The sequence below is a fragment of the Fistularia commersonii genome, chromosome 3 (assembly GCF_037954325.1).
Source record: "Fistularia commersonii isolate RoL2024-O1a breed Wild chromosome 3, RoL_Fcom_v1.0, whole genome shotgun sequence".
NCBI lineage: Eukaryota > Metazoa > Chordata > Actinopteri > Syngnathiformes > Fistulariidae > Fistularia > Fistularia commersonii.
The window spans coordinates 10833928-10860192 of NC_141286.1; the positions used below are offsets into that span (position 1 = coordinate 10833928).

The 26265-nt window shown below is 48.4% G+C and overlaps 2 protein-coding genes across 8 annotated transcripts in view; one reads left to right on the plus strand and one right to left on the minus strand.

Annotated features, from left to right (window-relative positions):
* Positions 1 to 20698, plus strand: part of mark4b (MAP/microtubule affinity-regulating kinase 4b) — a 41571-nt gene extending 20873 nt beyond the window's left edge. For 2 of the 6 annotated variants that reach the window (XM_086177155.1, XM_086177174.1), the window contains exons 4-18: positions 3549 to 3597; positions 3683 to 3748; positions 4514 to 4584; positions 4806 to 4862; positions 5035 to 5271; positions 5900 to 6019; positions 6260 to 6359; positions 6817 to 6926; positions 7071 to 7254; positions 7480 to 7700; positions 8220 to 8323; positions 11135 to 11413; positions 12970 to 13052; positions 15815 to 15851; positions 17361 to 20698. In XM_086177155.1, coding sequence (XP_086033281.1) covers positions 3549 to 3597; positions 3683 to 3748; positions 4514 to 4584; positions 4806 to 4862; positions 5035 to 5271; positions 5900 to 6019; positions 6260 to 6359; positions 6817 to 6926; positions 7071 to 7254; positions 7480 to 7700; positions 8220 to 8323; positions 11135 to 11413; positions 12970 to 13052; positions 15815 to 15851; positions 17361 to 17694 — 2052 coding nt within the window. In that variant the 3' untranslated portion in view covers positions 17695 to 20698. The other 4 variants (XM_086177190.1, XM_086177182.1, XM_086177164.1 and 1 more) reach the window with 4 other exon arrangements.
* Positions 20211 to 24304, minus strand: ckmb (creatine kinase, muscle b). Of its 2 annotated transcripts, XM_086177231.1 has the most exons (9): positions 24234 to 24304; positions 23565 to 23677; positions 23397 to 23493; positions 23167 to 23321; positions 22950 to 23082; positions 22698 to 22869; positions 21658 to 21781; positions 21371 to 21560; positions 20211 to 20695 (listed from the first exon to the last, which is right to left on the minus strand). In XM_086177231.1, exons 2-9 carry the CDS (start codon positions 23655 to 23657, stop codon positions 20517 to 20519), a joined length of 1143 nt encoding a protein of 380 aa, XP_086033357.1. In that variant the 5' UTR covers positions 23658 to 23677; positions 24234 to 24304; the 3' UTR covers positions 20211 to 20516. The 2 variants fall into 2 exon arrangements, with proteins under 2 accessions (XP_086033357.1, XP_086033350.1); XM_086177224.1 differs by having other exon boundaries at positions 22950 to 23321.
* Between the last annotated feature and the right edge of the window lie 1961 nt (positions 24305 to 26265).

Sequence of the window (26265 nt, forward strand, 5' to 3'; positions counted from 1 at the left end):
ATCCCCAAAATGGGCCGCCGGGTTTTGAGAAGATCTTTGTACATTCATAAGATTAGTTCTTTTCTTTGTTCTTGTCTTACGACCACATTTATCTCCCAGAGACCTGGCTGTTCCGCTACCCCATGTGTCTTTGTTTTGGTTTTTGGTATCGTTTCCAGAAAAGGAGAACTTTGTTGGAGGCCTTCCAGCATTGTGTTTTTGTGTGCGTTTGAGCCGCCATCTAAAGCCTTAAATTTTTGTTTTGTTTTGTTTTCTATGTCCCCTTGCGCAGGCCCCCTAAACCCGGGGCTGAATTCCAGTCGGGCCAACAAAAGGGATGGGCGAGACGGTGTGGGGGGAGGGTGTCAGGGGGCCTTGGCACCAGAGCCAGAACGCTGAGAAAGACAAGACACAGAGCAGAACTGAAGGGAACAGACGTGCATTTTTTTTTTCTGCACGCCGGATCACAGGGGGATAAACCTGCTGCCTGACATGGCCTGCACCCGGCCTTTGTCCACCCTTGTAATGCAATTATCTGTGTTACTATTGTGTGCATCATACTGCCCCTGTGTGTGTCTGCATTGCCTCTGTGTGCAGTGCCGTTATGTTTGAAAGCAAGTAATGGTAATAACCATAGAACAACACAGCTCCTTGCTGGAAACCCATCACCCTCTGGCTCCTCCTGTCCGTCATCCACCGTCCATGACCCTGTGGCTAATTCACCTCCTCTGGTCCAGCTGAGTCAATATGCTGATTACCTGCGGGAGTAGCCAGTTGTACAAAGCCAATAGCCCTTCAGCTGCCACTGGTGGATGATTCAGCACCTCTTGTTGCAGTACATGAAGGCAATAGGGGGGGATTGGGCAGTTGCGTTTGTATGGTTATCTTTTTATTCAGATAATCTGGAGGGTCATCCATAAAGTAACTGGAAAATATGGGGTCAAAAGCCCAGTGTCTTCTGGTAACCGGCTGAAAAATGTGGTCGGTGCACAGAGTGCTGATGGGCTGGTTCGCTACGGTCTATCTTCTTCCACAGTGACATTTGCTTACATGAACTTTGCTGAAATATGTTTCCGTGTCCAGAGGAGGAAGAAGGCCACTTCGGGTACTCCCAGCATTGGACTGCGTACATTTTGTTGCAGACAGTGCAGACTCTTTGTTTTCCCTCCATTCAAACTAAAGAGGGTCATGTCTAACACAAGTACACTCCTACTCTGAGACACTGAGGCCTCACCCACTCAGGTGAGTGCAGCATAGAAGCTTGGTGAGGCAAGTTTCTGTCAGTGAACCAAATGAAAGGAAAGGTGCTGTTCTGTCATTTTTATTAAAGGAACCATCTTCACTCTCCGTATACTTCCCCCTCACACCCCTTTATTCCCCCAACTGACTTTGCTTGAGCCGAAAATGGGAAGTGTGTTTCACAACGTGCAGTGTTTTGGTGTTGTGCAACAGAGGTGCGATTGTGCCGGTGATTTTAATATAAGAACCAGTTTTGCAACATCTCTGTATGTGTAAATGTCCTCTCTTACAAAGCCCCATGGGGTGTGTTTGTGTGGATGTTTGTGTGGACACAGCCTGGATGAACAGGTCAAAGGTCAATGAAGCGGTGGGTATGACGCGTGAATTGAACCCGGTCACATGACCTGTCGCTCACAAAATGAGAAAGAGAAAAGTGCTAAAACGTGACAGGCGGCCATTATGTTCCTGTGTGTTAATCTGTTAATCCAATATAGAGAGAATGCCCTGAGTTTGTCGAATAATCCCTGAAAACAGCCAGGAGATGGGGGGGACGCAGGGACTGATTGATCCTTTTCATCATAACAGGTGGAGAACGACAAATTAGTGGCTGACACACTCCCGCTAAGACAGAATCGTGGAAATTTCTGACAGCTATGACATTTAATCCCACCTGTGTTCCCAGCGTTCCAAATCACAAACCTCCGCCGGGACCTCGAATGATGGCAGCTGTGCATTTAGCTCCCGCCTTTGGCTCAGCATCTCATGACCTCCTTCGGTTCCTCCCGGGAAAGAGGGAAGCATTCGGCTCTGGGGATTAATACCTGGGTTGCTGTGGCAACTATGACGCGGGCCATTGCCATGGGAGAAGGCCAGGAAGTGATTTAGGGGAAGATGAAATTAAAATGGCGAGAGAGTGGGAGCCGAGACCTGCTGGAGCGAGGAGTGGCTTGCTGCCACCGGCCCGCTCAGCCAGGCCGTGTTTTGGAAACATTCTCAGGCTAGTTATTTTTACCCAGTGATACGTGACGTCTCTCGTGGTCGACGTCTGGACGCAGAGGAGAAAAAGAAGAGAGGTGGGGTGGAATATACTAGGGAGGAGGAGGGGGATAGTTTATGAGGGGGTGGGGAGAGTTTGCTGTTAATTCCTTCAATCTCAGATTAACCATTGATAAAGTACTCACTTAATTCAATCAGGAGCACTTCCACATGTTTATGGAGATAGGCTGTTCCATCCCAGGAGCAGGGCACTTTACACCGCCTGGGATTGGATTCATCTGGGGCGGGCTGGACCTCTTGGGACTTGGATTTCTTGTAACTCTGTTTTATTAAACCCTAAGCGAGCGTCAGCGTGCCTAGTCATTGTGCTTCGGTGAAACAACACGAAGAGCATTCTAGTCAAATCAGAGGCAGTATTTTGGTTGCCATGGCGCCAGTCAATGCTATGCTCTTTCTTATCATCGAACCAGCCATTATCATGTGTGCACAAGTATTACACTTTTTCACACAAGATAAGAACTTAAATATTAGCACTCCGGACTTTTCTTTTGTCTCCTTTTCTGTTCTTTTTCAATTTTCCTCCCCGCTGACACACCTCTTTGTAATGTATATGGCGTTCCACACACACAGACACAGGCTCCCGGTGAAGACTAATATCCCCTTGGTTTGGGATGTCTCATTTTAATGCAAATTAAAAACTCACATGGCCTGAAGATAGATGAATGAGGCCTCTGCACAGCAGGACTTGTATGCGGGCCCTCAAAGATACACGTTCCCCCATCGGTTCTATTTACTTCAGTCCATTATCATATGAACATCTAGATTTCTCTGGATGTTCATTTTACTTTTTTTCCCCGCAGAGAAATCATGCAGCAGATTTCAGTTGTGCTTTCACTAACCTCTTCAGCAGCTCGTTGTACCTTGATAACTGCGGTAATGGAGCTTTTCACATTGAAGCGTTTAAAAGGGTGTAGGGAGAAATGCATTATCTTAATTGGACACAGAGGGAGGGGGGTTTGCGTTGTGATGAGACAGCTCCATGATAGATGGGAGGGAGGAGGCCCACTGCTGGGCCAGTGGGAGCAGCTCGCTCCCATGGGTGGTGCTGGGCCTGGAGGTGGACGCTAAAATGATTACAAGTGTGTTACAAATGTTACAAATGCATGCATGTGTGCGTCAGCTCACGATGATATGAATGAAAAAATGAGGAGGGTGCCCACTTTGAATCTGGAGAAATGAATCAGATTTATCTAGAAACTTCTATGTAGATTGTTTGCCTGCCAGATGTTCCATCACCAAAGCACTGACACATCCCCTTTCCTGTTGTCCATCAGCTGTATCGAGAGGTACGCATCATGAAAACACTGAACCATCCCAATATAGGTGAGTACTCAGGCGCAACTGCCAGTACCTGTAAATACGTTTTATACCTGTACATTTCCAATATATCTCCTCCTCTGTGTTCCAGTCCAACTGTTTGAGGTCATTGAAACGGACAAGACTCTTTACCTGATTATGGAGTACGCCAGCGGAGGTCAGTGCCACCGGTGTCATTTTGCTCATGTCATTTCTTGACAAAAAATCTGGAGGTTTCTCTATTTTCTCCGTGAGTCGTTCGGGTCTTCATTAGCGTTTCGCTGCTTCCCATGCTAATCTCTTTTTTTTGCAGCATTCCACTCATATCCCTCTCTGTCATGATCCTCTCTGGCTTCCATTACCTAACGTGGAGTTGGCTGCTCCGCAGTCTGCCATGCTGCTCTACTCAAGGAGCGCCGGGGTCAAATGATTGGCACACATACATAAAATATATATTTAGTTGGGCTTCATACACTCAAGACTGTAGGTGACCGCGATTAGTTAGTCGTCTTGTATCTTCTCATATTACTGTGAACGTGTAGCTCAGTGCCAGAGCGCATGCTTCGCATGTATGAGCTCCTGGGATCAATCCCTGGCATCTCTACTATAAGTCGCTTCGGATAAAAGCGTCTGCCAAATGACTATTCTTTTGTACTGCAATAAAATCTCAATATGTAGTTTTCACACATGTTTTACTAGACCGTTTTCTAGAACTTGAGGATGTTCAAAAAAGGAAGATAAATACAAAGATTGTATTCCAAGGAAAAAATGTATTTAATATAAGCGTTATCTCTGTAGCTCCATGCAGGCAGATGATACACTCATGTATTTGTGCAGAAAGGCTGTGGTGGACTTGGTTGTTCTCATCACTACGGCCAATGAAACTGGACTAGATGTGAGAGCAGGATGTATTTGTAACATGGTTCTCTCCACCTCCCCACAGGTGAAGTGTTCGACTACCTCGTGGCTCATGGCAGGATGAAGGAGAAAGAAGCCAGAGCCAAGTTCCGACAGGTCCAATCACACTGCTTTGCAATATTTCCAGTGGAGGTCATGTGACAGGATGTTAAACTCCTGAGCTTGTCTGTGTGATTAATGAGCACTGTTAAGATATGATTGTCACAAAGTGCGATGCCTTCGGCCTTTAAACACTGAACTCACAACTGAAACAGTCAAATAAAACCTAAATATAACCCCATTCATTTTTCGTGACATCCAATTCTCTGTCTCCTCAGATTGTCTCAGCAGTGCACTACTGCCACCAGAAGAACATTGTTCACAGGGACTTGAAGGTGACCTCATGCAAACAGTTCATAAGAAACATTCATAAGAAACACATAAAAGAGTATAACCCCCCCAAAAGAAGCTGATCATGGCCTGCTTCTTTAGCAATTACATTCATCAACTTAAACCTTGACGAAGGTTGATGAAACTGACTCATCACTGTTTCCTCTCCACCCCCAGGCGGAGAACTTGTTACTCGATGCCAACTCCAACATTAAAATCGCTGACTTCGGCTTCAGCAACGAGTTCACAGCCGGCAGCAAACTGGACACGTTCTGTGGCTCCCCGCCTTACGCTGCCCCCGAACTCTTCCAGGGGAAGAAGTACGACGGGCCAGAGGTGGACATCTGGAGCCTGGGTGTCATCCTGTACACGCTGGTCAGCGGGGCCCTCCCCTTTGACGGGCAGAACCTGAAGGTGTGTTCAGTGGTTGTTGGATTAAACGTGGCCTCTTAGAGACACATGGTCAGTTACTTGTGAGCAGCTGTTGAGTTCAAGGACACGGAGGAACCACGATATTTCTACTGCGGTCTGTAAAGGTCCTCTGTCATACACGTCATAATACTTCATTGAATAACGTTGTCATACCAACTTGTGTAGTTTATTAAAGATGTGAACTGAAGACACCTGGTGGAAGAGTGTAGTGATACCTTGACTTAAGAGTTGAATTGATTCTGTGACTCATATAGCCAAATAAAATTTCACCATTAAAATTATTTGAGGCACTATTGTAATGGTTTTGTTACGTGTTTTTAAATAGGAAAAAGGTCATTTATAAATAGCAAATCATGTATTCTATCCTCTCCTAACTAAGATCTCGGCTTGTACCATGAAGTAAAAAATCCAACTGAGCAACAGCTCATATTTGGGGGAACTCCCAAGTTGGTGCACTTGTAAGTCAAGGTTCAGGGATTTCTAATGGAGGACACAGGTGTTTCCCTATTAACTCGAGCGGGGGGGGGTTCTGCATGTTCCAGCCTAAGGAACCCAAATGATGTGGTATTGCTTCTTTAACCCCCCTGCTTCATCTGAATGTTTTGTTCAGGAGCTGCGAGAACGTGTCTTGCGAGGGAAATACCGTGTGCCCTTCTACATGTCCACAGACTGTGAGGGAATCCTGCGTCGCTTCCTGGTCCTCAACCCTACAAAGCGCTGCTCTCTGGAGGTGAGCGAGGGGCCCCGGATTTGTACCAGTACATAAATTGCAATTTAACTGCCCTTCACATCCAAACTCAACCTTTAAAAGGTTTTATGGGCCTGGACAGTAATTAAAAAAAGAAAGGCAACCGGCGACTAACATGGTAAAAGATAAGTGAGAAGTGACATTGAAGGTGCTGCGAGGAAGTCCAGAAGTTAGCCATGCTTTCAACCAAATGTCTTATCCCCCATTTTCTCTCCTCACCAGCAAATAATGAAAGACAAGTGGTTGAACGTCAACTATGAGGGTGAGGAACTAAAGCCTCACACTGAGCCCGAGGAGGATTACAATGACACAGGACGCATTGGTGAGTCAAACCGGAAATGCACAGATCCCCAAAAACTTTGCTTTTATGAACCTTGTGGCAGAAGCAACTAATGTAGCAAATAGACTGAACACTGACGCTGCTCTTAAACATCTACATCAGACCCGGACCCACTTAGTAGTGGATCAACAAAAACACACTAAACTCAGTCGGACATGGATTCATTTACCCTGAGCTCCTACTGGCAGGACTGCCACAGTATATGGCCGTGTAAATGTTCTCTATCAATGGAGCCAGGATAAACTTCTGGGAAGCAGCCTACTCATGGGGAAAACCCCAAGCTCCTGGTGTTTGGTCCCCCAGCTGACCGCTCTGTGTGTGGTCTCCATCGCATAGCCGTTGCTCAATTAAAAAGATGTAAACAGCAGTGGTACATCCCAGGGAGGGGAGATTTGACTGCTCAGAATCGCCTGATTTGCCTGCTGTTCTCTTGTTCCAGATGTGATGGTGGGGATGGGCTTCACCAGAGACGAAATCCGAGAGTCTCTGGTCAGTCACAAATATAACGAGGTGATGGCCACATACCTGCTGCTGGGACGCAAGAATGAGGCGAGTGCTCACGTTTGTTTTCTGTGGATTAACCCATCTTGGGTGAATTCAACTGTAATTTCAAAAGCCTGGAGCAAGGAAGTTGTTCTGAGATGGTCTGGTTTTACACAACCTAAATGATACCGGTCTCCGTTCATCTCCCAGTTGGAGGCCAACGTGTCACGATCGGGCAGCAGTCTGAGTCTGGCCAGGGTCCGGCCTGGTGCCATCACCAACGGAACTACCAAGCACTCCACGTCCTCCACTGGCACAACGTGTTCCTCCTCTGGCCACAAGGCGCAGCGCAGTGCCTCCACGTACCAGCGCCAGAGACGGCACTCCGACTTCTGTGAGGACACATTGATATTAGATCCAGGGTTTAAACCCTGAACATGCAAATCTGCTGTTTTATCATTTAGTAGCTTAAATGCTTAAATGGACCCCTCATCTCTAGGAATAGTGGGATGGCCTTTTGCCTCCCACCCTTATTTTGGAGGATAATGTCTGAAGATGTTAAGAGGAGCCCCTTTTTGGCAGGAACTAAAGATGTTTTATTCCCAACGTCACCATTCAGGTGGTCCGGCAGTCCCGGGGTCCATGCATCCCAAGCGCAGCCCCAGTGGTGTAGCAGAAGCGGCAGGGCTCAAGGAGGAGCGTCTCTCGGTCCGCAAGCCAAGCACCAGTGCAGTGGGCTCCCGCAGCATCCCTGCTCCATCCAGCCCCATGGTCAGCTCCGCTCACAACCCCAACAAGGCAGAGATACCCGACCGGCGCAAGGACGCCACCTCGGCCATAGTAAGGCGCAGCATTCCCGTCCTGACGCGAGGAACCTCTCAGTATGCAGATGTGTTGAGCAGGAAACTGTGCAGATGGCCAGCCCCTAATCCAGTTTCCCTAGATTACGGCACAGTGAGACTCAGCTGACACAGATATTATGGAGGCCGGGGATTATCCGCTTCCGTTTAGAGAAGGGAAGGAAAAAAATAACATCACACCTCGGATTGTGAATTACCATGTGATTTACCACGTAGCATTTATTCAATTTTTTTTTCAATCAGATTAGTGTAGGGGTGGAGCTTAGGGAGCGTAAGGTTCAGGGTCAGAGGTTGTATTAGCGGATTACTGTGCGTCATAGGTTCATAAAGTCAACGCTAATTTCTATTTACACAATGGATATTTATGGATGTGGATTTCCAGGATGAAGCTCCACTTTCTCTGAAATGAGAAAGTCTGGAAGCAGCAGCTGGTTTCAGATTTCATTTTGAGAATGCTGAGTGGTCTCATCAAATTAAAATGTCACTTCTCTTTGTCCAGAACAACATCCCTGCCAGTGCCATGACCCGAAGAAACACTTACGTGTGCACAGACCGATCTGGTAGCGACAAATACTCTTTGCTGCAGAATGGCAAAGAGAACAGGTAAGGAATGGTCAAATTGGGCGCATATTGGGCAGCATGGCACAGTAGGTAGGGAATCGTATTTGGAACTGAACATTCCTGGTTCTATTCCCGGCTCCTCCTAGCCGGGAAAAAATTGTTGTTGAGCAAGATACTGGTGGACGGCAGCCGACTGCTCATGGTTAATCCATGATGGGTTAATTTCAAAAAGTGGACAAATTTCCCCACAGGGATTAATTACGGATAAATCATTATTTATCATTATTATTATTGTTGAATTGTGTCTGGACAATGGGTGTTGGAAGCGGTCGTTAGGAGATTAATGTATTTGTGACAAGATCCAGGAAATGCCTGAGTCGTTCACTTTCTGTAGCAGACTGTCTTCAGCTGTGCAATCGTCCCCCAAAACCCTTCTAGTCCAAAAGGGAAACGTCACGATCATCGTGCTCCTCCGGGCTCTGAGGCAAACTTTCACGTAAAGCTGAACTTTGGTCCCTCCTGCTGGAAATGGCAACTGTTCTCTTCGCGAAAGCTGAAACTACTGGGGTGTTACTGCCAGGCAGTGGAATCGGTCCCCGCCAGGGTTGCTTCTGCGACGCACCGAATCTACCCAAATCTCACACAGATTCTGGAGCAACATGAAGCGGTCCTGTGCAGGGACACCCGCCACATCACTATTCAGACGTGGAAGGCATGGCCTTTGACCTCTGCTTACTGTCCGACTTGTCTCCATCTAGCACTGAAGACCCAGTACTGTCTCCCACCTCATGATGGTAGGACCTCTGGGTCGTCTAAGACTCTTTGCACTTCATCTAAAGGATAGGAAGTTCAAACTCAACATCTCCCTGCCACTTGCAGTGAAATCAAGACAGATGGGAATTCAGCGGCAGCCACTGAGTTGGAGTCATGGGGTTTGGCATCATAACTTCAGCCTAGAGCTCTGAAGTCTCTTCCCTCCTGGTGCCATGCTGGGTCTCCGTGCCAGAAAGAGAGGGCACTCGTTCTGTCTTGAGCACTGCAGGCTTGTCAATCCAAATTAATTTCACTGAGGGAGAAAAACGGCGTCCCGTTTCAGATGTAGAAGTAACTGCGTCTCACATCAGCTCAGAACTGGGACCAAAATCGGACGGAGTGCCGAGAGTGCCATTGTCACTGACGACGTTCCTGGAATCAGAAATGTTTGTTTTGAAAAGCAGGAAGTAGCCTGAGCTTCATGGCCGCAGACCTCAGTGAATGTTTGTTTCGTGAACATCTCGTTCCTGCTAAAGGAACAAAAAGCTTTTCCTGTGCATGAGTGGATCCATGAGGCGCCTGTTGTTGTGACAGATGCTTGTTCTCCTCAGAGTGCCGGACACCACCTCCTCTCAGTCTCACTCCAAGTTACTCTCTCAATTTCCTACTTTTGTTTCCTCAAACGTACGGCAGAGCGTTCCATCCGTATGGAGACACACGGACTGCTGGGCTGGGGAGGGTTTTCAGAAAGTCCACAGTGATTCCACCGGTTGAGTGTGCTCTCTGTAAGTGGAGTCTCCATGCTCTTCTGCCTGGATCCTCTCCAGTTTCTCCCTAGAGAGTGTGGGTGTGAACAAGGGGGTCAAAGGGGGGGGTCCTGTGATTGACATCCGCCCTGCCCCATGTTAACTCCGCCTCTCACCAACTGTCAGCTGGGATTGGTTCCAGCACTCCAGGTTGTGAAGAAGGCCAGCCGTCTGGATATTGAATTTTAGACTCGAGTGCTGTTGGAGGATGTATGTAAAGATGACAGGATGAAGAATAAAAAGGCCAATGAAGAGGAGGAGACAGGAAGTGGAAGTGAGGACGGGCACTATGCCAGCATTTGCCTCTGAGCCTCTGTCAATGTGATGCCATGCGTGTGGTTGATGGGGCCAAAGGCACGCACACACACACACGTAATAAAGGAAAAATATGTAACCCGTTCAAGAGGGTAGACAGGATCTGTTTGATTCCCTAGGAATAAAACCTTGAGGTTCCCCAGTAGGAGGGAAACCACACAATGTCCTGGACTCCCCAGTTACTTCCCAAACACTGGACAAGTCAGTGTCCCTCCTCCCCCTGCCCCCACCCCTTCCCAGTAGCTGGCAGGCTCTCATTGACACTAAAAGACTGTTGTGGAGCGACTGCGCTTCAACTTAACCTGTCTAATGGTTTTGCTCCACTTGAGCTGTGTGTGGGTGTTATCTAGAGCGTTATGAAAAGCAGCCTCGGGCCACCAGCCACCGTGTGTGTGTGACAAAGGTGTTGGTTGAAAAAAGGAATTTGGTGAGACACACGCTCCTTAATGAGGGCCCTTTTCAGTCTGTGGTGTTTCACTGGCTATGGCATCATCGAGGTTATTGCAGATATATTTATTTAGTTTATTGCAGTGACGGATGTACATACTGCATACATATATTTATTCTCAAACCGTGCTCGGCCCTGCTCAAGAAGAAATGAAATCCATCCTGCAAAATTGTGTCCCCTTTTCAAAGAGCACCGCACTGAGTCACAGGCTGAACTTGACTAGATATTAAATTTTGTCATTGTAAATTGTAGAGTTGCCCCAGTAGAAATTAGACAAACAATCATTTTCACTGCATAATGAAGATATTTTAGATTTTATTTGATACCTAACTGATTCTAATGGGTGTTTTTGAGTTGTCATGACAACCCTCTGGACGATTGACTCACTAGATTACAAATGAAGATGGCTTCATAGTCAGAGTTAGTCTTTAATGCAGTGAATTCATGGGACTACATTTCCCAGCTTGTTTTCTGGATGGTTTTGCATCATCATGCAGTATCCTTATCATGCTCTCTGTGTTCTTCCTCCAGTACCTTATCCCACCGGCCACCCCCCGCCTCCCCTTCCACCCACAGCATTGCCGGCGCCTCTGGGGTCTCCTCCACATCCTCCACGCTCTCTGCCCGTCTCTCCAGGGGATCCACGGTGAGGAGTACCTTCCATGGAGGCCAGATCAGGGATCGCAGACCTCCCTCCCACGCGCCCCCGTCTTCCCCAACACCGTCCCATGATGCCAGCCCCCTGCTCCATGCCAGAACCCGGGCAACCACCAACCTGCTGAGCAGACTCACCTCCAAGTTGACTCGCAGGTAAGAGGAGCCAGTGGGAGGGGAGGGTGGTAGTGGTGGAGCTCAGAAGGGATCTACAGTGGAACCTTGACTTACAAGTGCATCCATTTTGGAGTTTTCTGAGATCCGAGCTGTTGCTCAGGCGAGTTTTTTGCTTTGTGATTGGAGCCCAGATCTGAGTTAGGAGCAAGCAGGATGAGCATTTGACACCAGCATGGCCACATATGTCTGTAAACTGGCCTTAAAGGATAGTGGGATGCACCACCCACAACTAGCTAGCCCAATTGACATCATTGAAAAATATAACTGAGGTGTGCATGTTGTGTACTCATCCATGAAGAGATGGAGTAGTTGTTGTGAGAAGGCAGGAGACATTTCTGGGGATTTGCCGCCACAGATAGCAGGAACATGAACGGGCAAGGCGTCGGAAGAGTTGTACAAAGCTGGTCGGAGACTGTTTTATTGGTTTAAAAAGCGAAGCACCTTCACTCCGTCCATAAATGGAGTTCAGATATAAAGGATAGCAAAGTGTGTATGTTACATTTAGATACACATTGTAGCATTACAAAAGTTTATTTAAGGATAGCACACCAAATGAAAATTCCCCCAACCTCCCGCAGTGTCTTTGTCCCATCTCTAAGGTTAAAAATGTAATAAAACCACTTAATTTCTTTACCCTCTCTATTTTTTTGGGAGAGAGTTATATGTTATTTGTTATTTTTAAAGTACACTTTTCTTATTTAAAAGCACACAATGAAACTGGAGTCTGGAATGGATAATTGTTTCATTTCATTTTAATAGCAAATTTAATTTGATGTACAAGCAGACTGAGTTACAAGCTCAGCCACAGAACCAATTCAACTCCTCTAAGTCAAGGTGTTACTGTATTTGTATTTCAAAGGCAGGTGTTGCAGGTAAACTGAGAACACTGGTAGAGACACTCCTGATCTTTTGGAGGTTATTGAATGTTCTTTAATGACTGGGGGTTAACGCTTATGCTAACATGCTTCATTGCTAGCAGATAGTATGCAACCAGACATTAACAGCTCCCCTGCTGTAAACCTGATCACACAGATCATCCTGCTGCTCTCGCTGCTTCACACGTCCTCTCTAACCGGCACTAACCCTCCACTCCAGCCTCTCCTCACCGGACACGGGCCCTAGACCCGGCCCCTCGGCCCCCAGATCGGGGTCTGCGGCCGGAGGTGCTGTCCTGCAGGGGAGCCTGTTTGACCCAGGTCTGGGCAGGAGGCGGACGTGTCTTCGGTTCATCTTGGTTGCTTCTCGTCGCATCCGTTTTGTCTCTGTCCGCTCACTTGATTTCCTCAGACTTTTCTTCTCCCCAGCCGGTAACCTGACGCTCTTCTACCCATCTTTTCCTGGATGACAGTAGATCAAAGTTTTATTTGTTCTTCTCTGCCTCTTGTGCTTTCTGCTGTATCGTCCTCCTCACTTGGTCTCTCTCTCGCTCTCTCTTACACTGGACGTCTATGAAACTCTGCTGTTTTGTTTGTGTTTTTTTTTTCCATTCCTCTCATCCTCTCCACAACTCCTTTTCTTCTTCCTCTCTCCTGTAGGGTCACTCTTGACCCTTCTAAACGTCAGAGCGCAAACAAATCCATGTCGGGCTGCACCCTCCCGCAGGGGACAAAAACAGTTAGTAAGTCTTCCTTGTGTTTTCCCATGTTTGGTGGCTGCTTCTGTCTGTGTCTGCCTGCCTGTCTGCAACCTGTCAACACCTCCACCCTTTGAGTTGTGCCGCAGGTCGGGCTTTAGCCGTACAAACATTTATCGTCAGGCTGCTCTGCGGGCTATGGTTTTCACCTGCGCCCAGTGGATCGAAAAGCTGCCTGGCTTTTGTGGAAACCGGATTGCTTGAACAGGCCATTTGCATGAGTTTGTGTTCTTCTTGTGTCTTTTTTTTTAATTTTCCCAGATGAAGTGACGTGGTTCAGATGGAGGCTCACGCACAGCTAGGTTGTTTTATTCCAGCTGTTAGATGCTAAAACGCCTGGCAAACAGCTTCCAGTCCATGAGGACAGAATGACAGTCCATTTCAATATATGTCGAGATGAAGTCCATCTTATTTGAAAAAAAAATGGAAATCACATGAAACTCTGAGCTCAGGGTTCATTAGGGCGCCCTCCCCCTTTTGGTACTGTTAGTGAGAGGTTTTATCCACTGCAGTTCTCTGATTTGGAGATCTACCACAAGCTATAATGTTACAAATGTCCACGATTGACTGTTTATTTCATATAGTGATGTCCAGCAGTTAGTCCAGGGTGGTTCTCCTATCATGAGTTGCATAATCAGATCCTCGTCTTGGAATAAACAGCCACGTTTTCCCTGAGGGGTTGCGGTTTATTGAAACCCCACTGTACTTGTCTGACTCATGAGATTAACACCCCCTGTTTGCTGAAGAGAAGGAGCCTCATTAGCCGGCTCATGTCCAAACAGGTCCAGCATTATAACGTGGTTGTATCCGTTGACTTGGATCATGAATGCACGTCTTTATCAGTACATCTTTATGGTGGATCGGCCCTGCCTCCTGTTGAAGTATAACTCAGGAGATTATTGCTCTTGCTGTGCTGGCCGCCTGGGCGTCAGTAGACACTTCTAAGTAGCCTTGGCCTCTGTCTGGGTGACCTCTGAGGGACCGCTATGGAACCACCATGGTCCAGACACATGGTCCAGTCATTGCTGCCCCCCCCCCCCCCTCTGGATCCATCCCCCCTCCTTCTCAGCACCTTCTCCTTCATCCCTCTCACTTTAAGCCCATCTCCTGTCTGGTTCTCTCTCTGCTCTATCATCCCTCTCTCTCTCTCTCTCTCGATATATATATATATATATATATATATATATATATATATATATATATATATATATTGATTCCTTCACCACTCTCTCTTCCTCTTCACTCTTTCGCTCCCTCTCTCTCACTGCCTCTCTCCCATCTACACCCTCCCTCTTCCTCCTTTGTCTTCACCTATCACTCCCTTCCTCTCTCTCTCTTCCTGTTCATCCCTGTCTCTCTCCCTCCTCTCCCATCCCTCCATCTCTCCCATCAGATCAGTTCTTTGTCTCCGCCCCTCCTCCGGGTTTCATCCCCAGGCCATGAAGTTCCGTCCATTGAGCGGCCCACTGGGCAGTTCCAGCCTTCCGCCCAGTGTTAGCTTCCCGCTCCCCGTTCTCAAACGCGGGGTGGATATTTCCCAGATGTGGAGCGAGGCTTGGGTAGCAGGTAGTAAGGGAGGAGCCAAGCAATGCACAATGTGTTTACCCAAACACAGGAGGTCGACGTATTAAAGGACTCAGAACATTTCTACACCCTCCTTTTTTGTTTTTCTCGCCAACACAATGGTGGTGCAGGCCAGATGTCCTGGTAACAATGGGCCTCGAAGCCTGTTAGGAATTCCCCACCATATATGTGCAGCGTGATTCTCTCCAATAGTTTACTCCAAAACGCGAGGCGCTCTCTGTCAGTTGACCCTGTGCCTTGGCTCACGTATCGCTGGTATTTTACCCCAAAAGTCATTTAAATCCAATTATGATCAACCACAATGCACTCTATCAGAGTTGGTGTCATCGGGAGGCTGCTTTTTAATTCCAGTAAATACATTTCATGGTTTCCTGGAAGGAGATTTGTGTGTGGGGGGGGGGGGCAAGTTACAGTTTTTAAGCTCTGAATTTAGCGACAGCGCCCCCCTGTGGCTATAGCAGAGAACTGCACTTACTGGTTCCATGCGTTCAAAAACAATTGGTGACTTGCTCATGCTTCTTCCAACACTGTGATAAAACCCAATACCTGACTGCATCAGCTCGGAAAAACAGGATGTGAAGTTAAATTTGTACAAACACATTGAGGGAAACCTCCATTGTGTTTGTACAGGAAGATGGAAAATACACAAAGACGTTTCAGAATAAGATGGTTAAAACCCTGTAAATTAAAGTTGGCAACTCTGGAGTTCAGTTTAGTCAATCTCAAATTAGGACAAACAAACCCAGGTGACTTCAGCTGGAGAAAATGATATCTCCCACCGCATTTAGTGTCAGACACTCCTCATCAGGTCGGAAATAAATGTTTGTATTTCCCAGTGTTAGATTTCCAGTTTTGAGTTGAGTTTTTCCCGCCACCATGTTTGTTTTCTTTTCACACCTCAGGCCTTTTCTTTCTGGATCCAACTTTTTTCCATCTGTTCCCCTTTATCTATTTTGTTGTTGTTTTGGGTGGTTTCACCTCCATCCACCATGGGAACTGTGGTGACGACCCACATGTGGTTTGGCCACAAGCTATTTGTGTTCTGTGCCGTGGTTGTTGCTCTGTTGATTTGTGCTTTTAAAACCTGAGGTGGGGCTGGGCAGAAATGTGATCGGCTGATTGATTACTAATGGATACCTTTGTGTTCTTCTTGAGGGTCACAGACGAACCTGAGAGAATCAGCAGATCTCCGGTCACAAGGTGAGTACACATCCAGCTTCCAGCTGGGTTACCAGGTGTCGAAGAGTGTTTTCATAGACATACACACTGTTTTCTATATGTATGAGTACAAAGGTCTGTTTATCATAGCATCTTCATCGTCAGTCAGTCAGACGTCCTGACGTCTTATTATTGATGTATATACAGAGGAACGTTGACTTATGAGTGCATCAACGTAGGAGTCTTCTGAGATACAGGCTGTCGCTCAGCGGATTTTTGCTTTGTTACACTCCTATGTCAAGGTATCACTGTAATTGTTTGTTAATGTATATTTACCACATCTTTTAATGTAAACCAAATAGCTTCCCTGCCATTCAGGACACCGAAGATCAAATAAGCTGTGAGAAAAAGATAAATCAGGTGAAGGTTTTGTGGACCATTAAATCACACCAATACCAATTAGCATCCAAGACCGTGAGTAACCCTTATGGCTCCATACAAAATCACCTCATGGTGATCAGATATTTTAATCTGTCCTCCCAGTTGTCCAGCAGCTGTCACCACAATCACCCAACCCCTGGTCTCACTCCATGACAGTACATGCAATACACACAATACTGAGCAACTGCACACACTGCGTTCCTTCAGGTGTGGACTGTGTGTGACTAAAGCTCTCATGCTCTTCCTCCTGGCCTCAGCAGCCTCGGCCCGGTCCGAGTCTCAGCTGAAGAACAGCAGGTAAAGAAAGACAGACTGTGATGGTGGCTGTAGATGCAGAGCTCCTCGTGGTGCACGCCGCCCCACCGCTGGTAGAAGCCTGACAGTGGTTTTTGAGAAGAGAAATTGATCTTTGTTTGTGTCATGTAGAGCTCCAGTGTCCTTCATCTCCTCCCGTTCTTGAACCACGTTTCAGTTGTAATTGGGCCTTTTTCAGAGAAAATGTTGGCGGGTTGTCATGGTTACAGTAACACTCAGCAGAGGGTCCAGGACCCTCCATTTACCCCGCTAGTGGGTGCTAAGAGCTAAAGCTAACACGGGAGCAGGTGTAAGGCAGGGTCAGTGGAAGGATGATAGTATTTATGTTACTGACCTGGTGGACCTGATGCCCCCCGGAAGGTCCAGCAGGTCACCCATCTTCACCCTGATCAGAATCCCTGGATGAAACACCCAACATAGAGATGATTTTTCTTGGAAAGGAAGATAATCTGTGAGACTCACATCTTTTATAGTTCTAAGACGATATTAACAAGGAAAAGGTAGTAATACAGCCGTCGGTAAAGAAGGGAGCATTTGTGACACAGATGTTGAACATCTATATGTAATAACATCTAACGCCAGTTCCTATTTCTCTCCTCCACCTCTACCCCAACATTCACATGGTCACCACCACTGTGTTCACTTACTCTTCATCCCACTTCAAAACACCCCCCCTCCTGTCCCCTCACACTTTTGTTCTTGCCATCCCATGAACACTCTATAATTTCTCCCCCCATTCTCTCCTCACCTGGCACCTCCTCCCTCCTCCTATCTCCATCCCTCTCTCCTCTACAGTCGCCATCTATCTGGGCATCAGCAAGCGACCGAGCCCCGGACCCCCCGATGTGGCTGGGATGTGAGGGTGCGCAGCCCTCGCGACCCGGCCGAGCTGGTCCTAGCGTTGCGAGAGGCGGCGCAGGGCTGCGGCTGCCAGGTCCACCTGGCCGGACCTTTCCTCCTGTCCTGCACCCACGGAGCGGCCGGCACCCGCGTGGCCTTCGAGGCGGAGGTGTGCCAGCTGCCCAGCGAGCTGGGCCAGAGTAGCGGCGTGAGGTTCAAGCGCCTGTGGGGGGCGCCGTTGGCCTTCAGAGACATTGCCACCAAAGTGTCCAAGGAGCTGGAGCTCTGAGGGTGATTGGAGGTGGGGTGGCACGACGACCAAGGGTCATTTGAAGAGAAAGAAAAAGGTGAGATGAGGAGGACGACGGGGAGGGCTCGGCCTCCTCTTCATCTTCGCAGCTCCACCCTGTCCCACCTGGTCAGCGATACCTCGCCTCTGCCAAAGACTTTCGTCTCCCGTGGCCCCACCACGTCTGCAGATCGCTGACCACCCTTTGACGCTGGGACTGTCGGTGACCCGCGAACTGCAGGAAAACAAAGCCTCCATTTATTTTCAGCTCATCCAGTCAAACTTTGATTTTCCATGTCGAGAGAAGAAGGCTAGTGATGCTGAGAGTGGGAGAGTTTTTTTTAGTTCATCCTATTGTATTAAATTTGTCATCATTCCTTTCTTAAAGAGCTGCTATTTAAAGAAATGTTTTATTTTTTTGTGTATCAAGTTTATTTTTCTTCTTTTAACGCTTTTTAAAAACGGCCGGGTGATAGACAGCTGTCGTCACTCCCGTGGGGGCCAATGGATGTCACATGTGCAGGAAGCGTTCTGACCTCCGGCCACTAGGGGGGAGACATGCAGAAATGCAGAGACATGAATCAGACTGAGTGTAGTGCTTCGGACTTCCTGCCTGTAAATGTCCGGGTTTCACTTCTAGTTTGTTTCAGCCCACGACTCGGCCTTGTCCAGGGGTTCCTCTCCGTTTCTGAAAGGCAAAATATCAGGTAGTTGATTCAAATCAGGTCCGTCCATGTAGACTGTAGGGTCTGGGTTCCTCCATGATTGTGGTTTGACCCGAATGGATTTAGGACCAAAAGATCAGGATGAAGAGCATTGCTGTTCTCTCTGCTATGTCTGTTGTTCTCCGTGATGTGAGGTGAAGGTCTAGACTGGGCTGAGGGGGACCTGAAGCTAAGGAACTTTTGGATGTGAGGACAAATAAAGGAATTTGGGACAGTGGTAACTTAACAGTCTAAACCAATGTCCACTCGCCGCCCAAATGGGATAAATATTTGAAATGTAACATTTTAACTCAACATAAACCCAAAAGATCCCTTTGGTTGGCCCGTCAAAGAGCACAGAGGACCCCGCAACTCTCCTGTTCTTCTCTGCTCTTTGGTTCAGAGGCCACATGAGGTTTCAGCCTGCCTCTAGTTTGGTGCAGAATTGGGCACTGCCACAGGAACCAGAACCGGGACCTGAACCATGAACCGGGCGTGAGCATCTCAAGGTCACCTGGCTCTTGTAGGTCTATCCCAGGGAAGACTTCATGGCACTGGAACTCTGGTGTTTAGACCATTGTTTTAAGCCACCCTTTTCAGCCTTTTAATGACTGGAATTTTGATCCAGGTGCTCCAGATGGTACTCAACCTGCTCCAGGTCCATTCAGCTGGCAGCAGCCTGTTAGCTGTTAGCACCAAAGTTCTCTGCACCAGTTGGCAGTTCACAAATAGCATCGGTCATATGTACATGCAGTATCAAAAGTAAAAGTATGAGTTAAGCATTAAAGCCGGATCAGTCTTTTGTCTATCATCTGTAGGTATCAGATTGTTGACATTCAAGCAGAGAGGCGGCACCGGATGCCACATTCAGGGCTGGACACGGACTCTGATGGCAGATCACAGAAGTCATAGAAATCCCAGCACACTCAGTCCGATTGTAACAGGGAGTGAGCGGGCGGTTGAATCCCACTGTTGCCTCATCAGGCCTGCAAATACTGTCTCCAAACAGGACCCTGGGTTCTGTCCCCAGATGTGGCCCTCTGTTCCATCCCCTGACAAAGCTTGTTCGTCCCCTATCAAAGGTCTTGGTCCTGTCCCGTGATGAAGCAATGGGTTCTGTCCTCTGTGGAGGCCCTGGGTTCAGTCCTTTTATGACCTGTAAGGTTCAGTCCCCTGACGACTCCTAAGGTCCTAACCCCTGATGTCCCCTTTGATTTTGCCCCCTTTCAATACCTTGGGTTCTGTCACTAGTAGAGACCCTGCAGCAGTGTTCCCGCTTCTGGATGTGGCGAGCTGCCATCCTAGGCTAGTTAATCTTTTGTTTTCTCCGTTGACTGCCTGGACTCGCTCTTCAGACCCCATTGGGCAGCACTGAGGGCCTCTGGTCCACGGACAGAAATTACGGACCTGCAGTCCTGCATGTCTCCCCAGGAACCATGCGTGACAACAATAAAGATGTTAAAAGACATGTATCATAGAATTACTGGTGGTTTGTTTGCAAATGTGACCCCGTTCAGACCTCGCGAGCCTGTGTTACACCTGATCTCATAGCCTCTCTTGTCTGTACCTGTAAACTGTAAAACTGTAGGTTCAACTTATTAGGTCGATACTGAAGGATCGATCGTCTGAAAATATTAAACTGAGTCTCACAGAAAGTCACAGTTATTCGCACCTCCGTCCTGCGGGAGTGAAAGAACAGTGCTGCCCCCCCCACTATTAGATAGCACCTGATTCTTTGGCCTTAGGCTACTGAAGCTAACCCCTGCAGAAACCCAGCACTGACGTCACCACAAAAGAACACAGGAGATAATGTTTCTTAAACATGGGGCATGGTTTTAATTGTCCAGTTGTACTTTACATCCAAATACACAGGGTTTGTTTTTGTTTCCTTCCATTTCGGTGCACATGCGTAGCCACTACCGGACTAGGCATGGATCGATCCCAGGATGTTTTGTTACACAGAAGGTGGAGGGGAAGGCGAGAGGAGCCAAGAAGGTAAAGAATGAACGGAGCAGAAAGGAAGTGTCCTCAGCAGAGCTGCCACTTCACAAGTCTACCCCTTCATTTTTGTATTTTGTAAAAAAAAATACGCAGTCACTCATTCTCGTGTCTCTCCCTTTACTTCTGGGCGGGCATCATGTTATCGATGGACTCTCCCTTCTCGAGCTTCTTCTCCATCTCCACCATCAGTTTGACACCGTCAACCACCAGCTGGACCTGGGACACCTCGGAGGAGCCCAGACGGTCAGCGTTGGAGATGTCGAACACTCCACCCACGGAGGCCGTATCCACACCACCTGGAGTGGGAGAAAAGTGGAAGGTCAACTGAGCTCTATCTTAACTGTCCCACTGGGTTACAGCAGATAGGAAAACTCTCAGAAGACCAAAACACAGTAAATAAATGCTATAATCCAATGGAACATTCATATAAGTACTACTTTCCCTAATACTTCAGAGTAAATCTTGATCTAATAGTGCACAGCACTACCTGCTCCTATGATAAGAACTGATAACCTTCTGTAGCTCGTTCTGTTCCTTTGTTTTGTCTGTGCAAGAGCAGGATAATGTACGCAATCATTGCTATAAACGCTTTGCAGTCTAGCTAGGAAACTGACAAGCAATACCAATTTTCAGCCATATACATTGCAGTGTTTTTACAGACTAGTTCAACTGGTCTTTTACTTATTTAGCTCTTCGTCTCCTGTTACATAATTTGATTTGCTTAGCTAGTGATCTTAATATCAGTCGAGCTAACCGGTGAGCTATACAGATGATGAGCTAGCTTTCTAATTGTTAGCCTTAGCTGTTTTTCAACTTTAACCCATAATCTCTTTCTATAAAAGGGGGTTTACTTTGCCAATCAAAGCAAAAATATAAACGTTAATATTATACTGTTACTTTTTAACAATGTAAATATTCATAGTACCCCCTGCAGTACTTCTAACTACCCCTCGGGGGACACAGTAACTGACCTGTGCCACGCTTCTGCAGACGCAGTCTGGTCAAGATCTCATCAAACTTGGCATGTGTGCTGAGCTTGGGCAGCTTGACGTGCACGCCACCGCGCAGGCCGGTGCCCAGGTTGGAGGGGCAGGTCAGGATATAGCCCAGATGCTCGTTCCACATGAAGCCGTGGTTGTGCTTCTTGAAAATTGTCTCAATCTATTGAGGCGGAAAGGGAAGAAAGCAAGTCAGATGAGGAACCGATCCGTGACTTTGATTAGTTGCGTTAAGAGTGAGGGGGAAAGGGTGCAGTCACCTTCTGCAGGCCAACACAGAAGCGCCTGAAGACCTCCTTCATGTTGCCACCCTTCTGCATGGAGATGACACGCAGGTGATCCTCCTCGTTCACCCAGACCAAGAATGTCTTGTTGTCGTTGTGCCTGCAGGGGGACACCAAGCTCCATTAGCAAAACTAACAAAGAATGTAAAACAAGTGACACTAACGCTCTCGTCGAGGTCTACAAAAGGTCAATCCATTCAATCTGCTCGGCAGACAACAATTTAGACAAATTATGCGAGGGAACTAGTTGGCAGAGTGGACGAATACGTGGTCACGCGACACTACGAAGAAGGCGGGTCTGTTTACATTCCATGGTTATGCACCATATTGGATTGTGCTATATTTGCTTTCTTCCAATTGTGTTTTTTGCAAACTTTTACTCTTTATTATGCCTCCCAGCCATCAGTCTTTTGTCATTTATTTCTTATTTTTACTGTCTGGGGTTTTAATGTCCTACAATATGATGTGACCAACGTGTAAGCGTAGGCCAGGAGGTACTTATGTACTGTATGTGAGTTCAGAAAATTGTGTTAGGTTAAACTGTAGGAATGGAATTGGTAATGCTAAGTTGAGGACCTCCTGTAATCAAGTAGTCCAACTGCATCTGGTTTCATGGTCCTTTCATTCATTCATATCTGAACTTCTAATCCTGCAGACAGGATTGTGTGTGTGTGTGTGTGTGTGGGGGGGGGGGGGGGGGGGGGGGGGGGGCTATCCCAGCTGTCATTGGGTGAGAGGCAGGCCTCACCCTGGACCAATCAGAGAGCAACATAAAGAGAAAACCATACCCACATCAATGTAGGGTCTACAAAGAACTTCCTGCATGTGTTTGGACTGTGGAAGGAACCCAGAGAACTCTGATGAGCCCCAAGCAAACAGGGTGAGACTGCACACAGAAAGGCCCCTTGTGGGAATCCAACCAGGGACCTTCTTGCTGCGAGGAGGAGGTGCTAACCATGGCCTCCCCTCATTCAAAAAATTTCATCTAAGTATTCTATTCCCGTCCGCCATCTCACCAGATGCCTCTGCCGTCGGGCCAGTCGCGGGCCATACCAGCACAGGTCAGTAGTGGCGACACAGGCTTGTCAAACAGGAAGTGATCAGCAATCAGCTGCTCCTGCTCGGCGTCGGTCATGCCAGTCAGTGGATAGTACTTCCCCTTGAACTCACCCTCCAGGCTGGCAAGGGCTGGGGTGAACAAGGTGGGGGGGGGGGGGTGTCACACACGTGTCAGGGGTCACAATTGGGGTGGCGGGGTCAACGCTCACCCTCAATGGACAGCTTCTCAATGGCTCTGCGCTCTCCGCGGCTGTTGTGGGGGGGCAGTGTGAAGCCCTTGATGCTGCGTCCGGTGCGGACACGGCTGGACAGAACGTAGTTGGGGTCCAGGTCATCTCCACCCTGAGGAGAAGCACATATGATGGCAGATGATTGGGCGGGCGCCCGATGACGTGCACTTGCAGAAACATTGGCGGGATTCCTCACCTTCAGGTTCTCGAAGTTCAGGTCGGTCTTGTGCTTGTCGGTGGGCTTGTAGCCACCGTGGCGGTCGGAGATGACGGGATCCAGCAGGTCCTTGAAGTACTCGTAGGACTCCTCGTCACCAGCAACGCAGCCCACAGTCATGATGAAGGGGTGGCCTGGGGAGTTTGGAGGGGGGTTACATCTAGGTACTTCTTATGTGAGATGAACTGGAGTCCTGCTCTCCACCTTACCAGGGTTGTCCACGCCAGTCTGGATGACGTCATCCAGGGTGAAGCCGCTGGGGGTGGACTTCCCCCTCAGCTTGCCGTAGATCTCCTTGGTCAGCACCTGCAGCGGGAGACTCCCTGCCGTCAGGCTTCTGAACAAGCTGCACCTCCCCAGAGAAGTGGTGGTCCTACCTTGGCCATGTGGTTGTTGTGGAAGGACAAATCGGGATACTCGTCGTCCAAGGTGAACTTCATCTTGTAGTCGTTGTGGCAGTTCTTCGCCATGGCTGCGTTTGTTACTCCGCCTGAGATAAGAGAAGGGGGGTTTATTGTCCTTCATCTTTGGAAGCCCAGCTCCATGCTAGTCTAAAGGTTACCCTGCTTCTCCTCTGCCGTCCCTCCCACCCTCTCCAGTGCTTGGTCCACCAGTCTTCTGGTGAGGAGCAGACACCTCCTCATGCCCCCTCCCTCGCCCCCAGTGCTCAGCTGAGCTGCCTGCATACCTTCAGTCGACTAGCCACCTGTTCCCCCGCCCTGCAGGTTATTAATAGCCCCTTCTGACCTGCGACCCCCTCTCCAAGGCCTTTGGTGGATCGGTTTCTCCTCGGGGGGGATCCAACCCCAACCCCAACCCCAACCACCAAAACCTCGCTGTTTTGAACCAAATGCTCTGGAAGCTTGGGCAGGTAGAAGGTCTCCAGAAGGTCAAACCGGCCGCAGAACTATATCAAGCCCTCCCTCATATCAGGGAAAAACCATGAAGCAGAAAATGACCCCCTGCCCTCGATATTCACATGGAACATCTTTTGTCTAAAGTAGTAGCTGATCATTTTTCATAAACTCATGAAGTCGGGGGTTTACCTGCTCAGGAGAAAAGAAGGAGGTAACAGATCCCGGGATCAGATCCTGTCCACCGAATGTAGGGGTTGCCCAACTCAGCCTGCTGCCCAACCTACGTATTTATACCCGGACCCCCTCCCCCCTGCCGACCGAGGCCCGCCAGCCTGCCCTGCTGTGTACTGTGATTGGATGTGGGCGTGGGGGCGGGGGGCCTCCAGCGCCCGGGCCACTTTCTAAAAGGCAAGACAGAAATGACAGCGCACAGGAGCAGAGATGGGGCGACAGCTGCAGCCCCTCCGTCCAACCTTTCACCTCCTGCCTGCTGGGAGGGAGAACCCGGAGGAAATGGAGGTTCTCCTCCCCTAAACCTGCGCTCGCTCCACCTTTTGGGGAGGATCTCTGCTTCAGGATCAACACCTGTGATATGTTGAAAAAAACACACTGCCTTGTTGTGTGATGCTGTGAAATGATGCTGAGATCTTCCAGATGCAGATGTCTGGTGCCTGTGGTTCTGCTCGCAGGCTGCACCGGAGCCCTGGGTCGACTCCTGTATGCCTGCCAGTATGATTACGCCCGAGCTGTAACCCAATAGGTCTCAGTGGCCTGCTGGACATGAGACGAGACTCACCCAGACCACGCGACCACATGGAAGGATTCAGGTGTTTCCACCAGCAGCTTCAGCTTCTGCTTTAGTTTCCACCAAACAGTCCCTCAGCTCCAGGGTTCTCTGGAGCTGGAGTCGTTTGCTTTGCAGAATCTTTCTGAGCAGAGCCACAGGATCTATCAGTGGTGGAGATGAGATGAAGGAGAACCTGGACCATTTAACGGTGTTAATAAATAAAATCTTCACCGTCTCTCCATCTCTGCGCCCAGAGGCTGCGTGGAGACCAGCAGCCTCACGCCGAAATTTGACCACCAGGGTCTCAACTTATTCTATTTCATGATTCTTTGATTTATTTCTTGGTTCTCCAGTGGTTGCAGAGGAACCCCAACCTCACAGGAAGACGGGTCTGGTTCCCTGCAGGCCAGGGTTCTCTGTGTGGAGCTTCCATGTTCTCCTGCCTGAGTTCTCTCCAGGCTCTCACAGTCTGAGCCGTCAATAGTTGTCAGAGTGGTCATTCTGATGACCGCTCATGTTTTATATGTCATCCAGGATCCAGTGTTTGCTGGAGAAAAGGTTCTGGAGCCCCTTGAATTTCCATCTTTTATTTTGAGACGTTTGCTTTGAAAAGCCTGGGAAACCTCCCATTTTTGTTTTTAGGATTTGCTTTGTTAGCACACGTTGGCTCCGGCAGAGAGGAGAGTCGGGTTGGCCAGTATGTGGGTGAACTTCAGTGTCTCTCTGGACTGAAGCGTCCATGCAAACGGCTCTTGTAACTGTTGCTGTGGCCACCAGCTTCTGTGACTGCATTTCTAACAGGTGTTGTGTTTGCAGGTGTGAGCCATCAACCAGCCCCCTCTAAATCCACCCTCTGGCTCTGGTTTCACTTTCGTGCCCTCTCCATCCAAATTAGCCATTCCATGTGTCCTACCTGCACATTTACCACGTTGCAGACATTCGGACAATCAACCTCGAGTGGCGGTCACATCGAACCCTGGCCCGTGTGACAATATGAACTCATCTGATGCTATCTGATGCCACAGCAGGAGGCTGGAATGAGCATCAGCCTTTTATCATGCGACCTTCATCAGCAAACCTCAGTGGAAACCAGAGGTCGTGCTAGCTGACGTGTGATCTCCGGCCTTTCAGGTCCCGTTTAGCTCTCCGGATTGTGCACAGCCCGGGCTCAGATCCACGATCTCACACGCACACACACAGACACGCCCCCCCCACAGCAGGCAAAATAGCCCCACAGCTTTGCAACTGCCCAGCACCAAGGACACATATATATATAACCTCCTCATAGGTGGGCTGTTTAGTCTGTTTGCTAAGTGAATATAGCCAGTGTGTATGTGTGTGTGTGGAGGAATTCAGTCCTAGCGTTGTGCTTGCATGCTAATTTACTACAAGCTAGCTGCAGCATGTGGCTTCAGTGAATGTTGGTTGTTTAAT

Coding starts and splice junctions, on each gene's coding strand:
- ckmb (XM_086177224.1), bottom strand. CDS start 23,657: ATGGCGAAGAACTGCCACAACGACTACAAGATGAAGTTCACCTTGGAC. Junction 23,322..23,396: donor GACTGGCGTGGACAACCCTG/GTAAGGTGGAGA, acceptor CAAACTCCCCAG/GCCACCCCTTCATCATGACT. Junction 21,561..21,657: donor TCTGTGTTGGCCTGCAGAAG/GTGACTGCACCC, acceptor CCGCCTCAATAG/ATTGAGACAATTTTCAAGAA.